Below are 6,494 nucleotides of genomic sequence, written 5' to 3'. Positions count from 1 at the left end.
TAATATCTAAAATATTTTGTCCCATAATCTAAAAATAACTCGTTTATAAGGAAATTATATCCCTTTAAATACCTCCCTTTGTTCACCTTTCAATTTCTTTGATCCAAACAAGTCAACTTAAATTTACTTGAACAAAAATTGTAGTGAATGACCCGAATTAAACCAAGATGATCCAAATACTTGAATATATTTACAAGCAAAAGGCCAAAACACAACAATATATGTTAAGAGAATTGAATATCAGCTAGTCTCTTGAAAGATCGTCTCTTTGAGAGATGTATCTCAAACCTAGCCCATTAAAGATTAATATCTACTTACCGTATTCTTAATGCCTACTTACATTATCCTTAATACTTACTTATCGTATCTTTAATGCCTACTTTCAATATCTTAAATGTCTGCTACATCATTCTTAATGCCTACTTACAATATTTTAAAAAATATATAATAGACCGATCTAATTGAAAATGGTCTTTCAAAAAATCGGTCTCTCATAAAAATTTGTGATTAAATATTATCTCATTTAGAAAACAAGCAAATAGTCATACTTATATATCTGAAACAATCACGAGTTGGCCCATTGACACCAGCGCTTACATCGATAGATGAAGTATGTTGTAGGCGTGGATGTCTCTTGCATGTCCATAGATAAAGCCCAATATAAACGAGTCAATATGGAAAACATACATACATACAAGAATTTGTGCAAAATAATAGCTCATCTTGTATGAGACCGTCATACTATAAGATGGACTTATATAATTAACCCATTTTTCTAATTGATCACTCTAAAATCATAAAAAACCACTTTAATAAACTAAATGTTCATAAATCAGCCTAATAAAGATGATCTCAACATAAAACCGTCTCATCTAAATATTTGTGACAAAATAAATACAAACTTCAATGATTTTCCCTTATAAACTAGAGATTTTAAGTGTGATCTATTTTTGTTATTTATATAACTTTTAGTAGCATTTCTCTATGAAAAAGCTATGGATCTTTGAATATCATAGGTTGATCTAGCAATTTTCCTCTATAGGTGTTAACAAACCAGTTCAATTAAAAATCTAAGCTGATGATTTAAACCCCATAATATGTTATATACTCTATCACGTCCTCTCAAATAAAATACTTCCTCTATTTATAAATAAAGTATATTAAATTTCAATCAGCTATCGAATAACTATATTATAAACCCGATATACGAATAATAGTGCAAATCATTTATACGCAACACATTGCATGTAACATACCCTACAATTATTTCTTTAGGTATCATAAAAAGTCTTACTTAACAAGGGCTATATTTACAAGACAATCAAGTGGTTTTAACAAGAATTAAGTATGTTCAATTATTCATAACTTTTGGCTTCATAATCCAGATGTAAATGGGACTCCAGTAGCTGGAATCCAATTATCCCCACCCAAAAACTTTCCAACAGTGAACTTCCCAGCTTCAATTGGGCTTGAAATAACATGGTACCCGGCCCATTTGACCCGCCCATTTGTACCCGACCCAGAACCTTTATTCATATACTCTGCATAATATAAACTCTTAAGAGCAAAATTCCCACTCCATGGGGCCCACCCAGCATGATCAATCAAACGGTCAATATTACACTTCATTACCACTGTTCTTGAGTACATTTGCCAAGGTCGTCCTAGGAAGGTCCGAAACGAACCTTGAAAGGGTTTAAGATCCGAAGAGGCTTCAATAATCGAGTTATGGATCACAATACCCGTATTCTCATTTGGGTCGGATCTTCCTTGGGCTGTAACGGTATTTTGTTGGTTATTCATGGGTTTTCTTACGTAGATATTGCAGCTTTGAATTATAGCTGCTGCATTGCCGAAGATAAAGTCTACGGTTCCGTAGATGTCACATTCTTTGTAGAATTGTCGTTTTGAGTAGACGTAGAGAGTGTCTTGGTATCCTTTGAAGCTACAGCGGTAAAATATTGAGAAATCGGAGCCAGATCGTAGGGCTACTGCTTGGTGCTTTTGTGGTCCCGCTGTGTTTTCGAATGTTATGCCTTTTGCTATAAAGCCATCCCCTGAAACTGCTGCATTACGATAAATTGAATGTTAGTTAATTTCGTGTTTGAGAAATGTTGTTCTTATCATGATATATCGTGACTTATTAAGTATAATGATATTGTTATAAATAATCAACTTGTATTTCTATTTTTAGGCTCTATGTCCAATTTTTTGAGACTCAGAGGATTCGGATCCAAAAGAAGAACTGGTTCTTGATTTGGGTCTATAGTCTTCAGTCCCTGACCCGATACAAATTCTTTCTCTGGACCCATTTAAGACCATATCTGATATACCCATCTTAGACTCGTCAGATCCGTTTTAGATCACACTTGACCTATTATATGACCCAAAATTACTTTAAATTTCGTTTTAAATCTAATTTTATATTTGTTTGGACTCAATTTAGATTTATATGAAACCAATAAATCCATTTTAGTACTAATAAAACCTTTAAAAAGTAAAATAAAAAGCAAATATATAATTAATTAAATTAAGACTCATTTAAAACCCATTTTAATTTGAACTCTAAACGTAGCTATTAGATCCAGTGGATCTAAGTCCAAATTCAAAATTTTCAAACACTAAAAATTCAGGTCGAATATGCGTTAGATATCAATTGAACCCGACCCATAACCTTCCCGATATGGGATATTGACTTTATATGCGGAACTAGTGGATAATATGATATGATGGTATATATGATTAATCAATAATCAATAATCAATAATCAATAATCAATACGTGTATTTGTAAGTTAACACAAACGTTTATGTTTTTGTGAAATAGTTATCGACATAAAAAAGCAACACGTAGCATCAAGTCTAGTCAGAACATAAGTAATTGGGTATCTAGAATTAGTAGCAAATAGCTTTTGAGCATCGAGATTAAAAGTTATTGATATGGAACGTTAATATACTTAGGAAAATTCCAAAGAGAGTGGACAGTTGAGTAGTCAATTTATATTGTATGAGACTAATTGTTTGTGCATGGAGTTTTTAAGTCAAATCATTTTCAAACGTTTGCTTAAATAAGGATTAAACATTTCATGCAAGCTTTGTGTGAACAATCTACATACATCACGTATACGTTACACACTAACATTTTATAAGCTACTTGCTCCGTTTCTTTTCAAATGTGTTATTTGCTTTTGAGTTAATATTCATCAAATACTCTTAATTTATATTTTATTTTTAATTCATGCATTAAAATATAGTTAAATGTGATTTTTTTGATTCGTCTCAACATAACGTTTATTAATATCTAACTTTTATAATTTTTAATTATATACAATTATTGCTATTAAGTATTGAATTAGTGCATTGACAAATATGCAAAAAGCAAATAAAACATTTGAAGTGAAATAAAGGGAGTACGTACATGCTATTTGTACTTGTTCATTTTTAATTATGAAAATATTAAAATTATAATTAATAAGTTGATAATGAGTTTATGGTATATTTTCTTTTTTAAGTACATATTATATATATATACATATATATATATATATATATATATATATATATATATATATATATATATATATATATATATATATATATATATATATATATATATATATATTTAGAATTTTATTCTCATTATTTTATCATAACTGTATTAAATATTATCATCTTGCTGTTCATTTTTTATCCATATTTTAAACGAACTTTTGACACACATGCATCAAATCATGATAACATATCTTTTTGGCTATAAACATGAGTTTAAGATTTTAGTTGATTTGGTCTCTTGATCGACATTGTGACAGAAATCAACATATGTGACGAGAAGGTCATAGGTTTAAATCTTATTTACCCCTTATTATTTCTAATGGAATATATAACATTGTGTATGAGTAAAACATGTTAAAAATCTACACTTTTAATTTAAAAGATTTATATCTTAAAGACTACAACTATTAACGCTAGCTTAAACTTTTAATTAAGTTTAAGTGCTAAATAGGTTATTTTTTTTCCTTATTTACAGTGCCAATTAATTCTAACACCGTCATCTTTTAATATTTACATTTTAAAAGATAATTCTTATTGTTCAACGGATAACATAGACAAAAAACACCGATACTATTAAAAATTCAACGTCAATGATAATAATATAAACAATAAATAACCATCTATGATGGGGTGTTGAATATGCAACACATAAGAAAAATCAGTGAAGTAGTTGTTAGCTAGAATTTAATTGGATTATATTTAGGAAAATATTAAGCTTTATATTATTTTTCTTTCCACTCTTCTTTGAAAGATTATCTCTCACATGTACGACCTTCAATCAAAGATTTTATATATTTATACTTGTATTATTTTGCCTATTTAACTTATATATAACGCGTCTCACAAAGTATTGGTCTTATACAACAATTAATGTTTTTTATGTATGAAATAATTTATTATTTTATATATACTTAAATTACCTACTTTTGCTTTAATAGAATAAAATTAAACTAGAAAAAAAACAGTCATGCTAAATTATTTTTGTTAATAAGATTATATAATTTATTCATTGCCTCAACCATCATCTTAAGTTTTTGATTGAGTTGATTTTATGATATGGTATCAGAGTGAACATAATAAGAGATTGCGGGTTTGAATCTTAACTACTCCTTAAATTCATGTGGAATATTCGCACAAGATATGAGGAGGGCTTGTGCTACATCTACAATTCTAACCCAAAGGCATTAGTGTGTGGTGACAAATTAATATATATAACATATTTTAATCTGAGGCCTTAAGCATCAGCTTAAACTTTTAATTGAGTTGATTCCTTTGATAATTTTAAATATATAGTATGATAATAATTAACCAATAAAACTTACCAAAAGTGGCTGATCGAAAGGTAGTAGAACCATCTTGAACATTCTTGTTACCACTCACAATTGTAACATCAATTCCATCCCCAATTAACATTAAATTTTTCATTTTATTTGTAACCACTATATTCTCTTTATAAATACCACCTTTTATATATATAATAAATCTATTTTTCCCATTTATTATCTTTTTTGTAGCAGCTATAGCTTCAGAAATAGTCTTATAATTCCCACTGCCATCTTTAGCCACTACCAAATCTGGTTTTATAGCTTCCATGGATGACTCAAGTAACGTATGATCGGCCTTGGACATCCATGACGGATTTTTTGTCGCTAATAATCGACGATTACTACCGCCGACGACATTATTTGAAGTTAATATGGCTCCATTTATGGCAAGAACATTAGAAAGTAATTGGGAAAATTTTGACATATAATTTGATGTGAGTAGGGTTGAATTTGAGGCAACTTGAAGGTCAAGAAACCCATTTTGGCATGTTTTATGATTGGTATTAGATGCACTTAGGTAAGTTTGAATATCATCTAGGGTTATAGAATTATATGATGATGATGAGATTGTTTGGTTTAATTGGTTTATGGTATCTTCATAAAGTTCTAGACAATCTTCCCAAGCAATTTTGGATAGTTTTTCTAATGTAGTAAAGTCCATAGACGAGATCTGTCTATGGACTTGTTGAGCATTCTGAAGGGTGATCAGAAGTGCAATATTACGAAATTTTATATTAGTTTGTTTTGACGACTGTAAATATTTAATTGAGTTTGTAATAAATGAATTACATATTGTAGGGTATGGGGTATGGTTACATAAGTTTTGTTTAGCAATTTGTGTTGCAAAAAGACTTGGGATTGAAGAAAGTAGTATGAAAACTTTTAAGAGAAATAATTTTTCCATGAAAAAAGTTTTAATTATGTACTAAATATATGTGTGGTAGTATGCTTTCTATGTGATTTTATACATAGGAAATATATGTTATATTTATAGAGGGTGGGGATTTTTGTATTTTTGTGGGTAGAAATATGTCTAAGAGATTGTTAATGTTTATGGAAATGGTATTCCACGTGAAGTAAGAAAGCAAAACTAGCTAGATTAGGGATTCTAGAATGCCATCTACGTTAACTTTTATTTTTAATTGCACTTTATGACAAGTCATCAAATTATGACATGGCTCAAATCGACGCTTGTTGGGTGTTCAAGAAGTTTTGGCCAATATGACTAAAGTGGAAGTTAAAAATAAAGAGTATCATCGTTATATTCAGTGTATTTTATTTATAAAATTATAATTATAGTTTATAGAGCAACAGAAGACGATAAACCATACTTATAAAAAATAATGCGGTTAAAGAATCACTCATCTGGAAAAAGATATGTAAAGAAAAGCAAAACGAAATAAGACAAAAAACACGTTAAAAGAATGTAAGATAAGAATTAAGACTACTAATATGACCAAAGACATATAAAAAGAATTATAAAGATCATTTCATTTCTTAAAAAGTTAAATCCAAAATTTAAATATATAGATAAATTTTATAGAAAATTAGTAGATCACTTAATTTATTATTCTATATCCTATGGTCTTAATTAAAAAGACTTACAGTGTTAACAGGT

The 6,494-nt window shown here is 28.9% G+C and overlaps 1 protein-coding gene across 1 annotated transcript; it reads right to left on the bottom strand.

Annotated features, from left to right (window-relative positions):
* Nucleotides 1-1,223: 1,223 nt before the first annotated feature.
* Nucleotides 1,224-5,808, bottom strand: LOC130813713 (pectinesterase-like). The gene is made up of 2 exons (XM_057679559.1): nt 4,874-5,808; nt 1,224-2,066 (listed from the first exon to the last, which is right to left on the bottom strand). The coding sequence occupies exons 1-2, from the start codon at nt 5,778-5,780 to the stop codon at nt 1,375-1,377; spliced, it is 1,599 nt and encodes a 532-aa protein (XP_057535542.1). The 5' UTR covers nt 5,781-5,808; the 3' UTR covers nt 1,224-1,374.
* Between the last annotated feature and the right edge of the window lie 686 nt (nt 5,809-6,494).

Source organism: Amaranthus tricolor, chromosome 5 (genome assembly GCF_026212465.1).
Source record: "Amaranthus tricolor cultivar Red isolate AtriRed21 chromosome 5, ASM2621246v1, whole genome shotgun sequence".
Taxonomy (NCBI): domain Eukaryota; kingdom Viridiplantae; phylum Streptophyta; class Magnoliopsida; order Caryophyllales; family Amaranthaceae; genus Amaranthus; species Amaranthus tricolor.
This window is presented reverse-complemented; position numbering and strand designations above follow the sequence as displayed.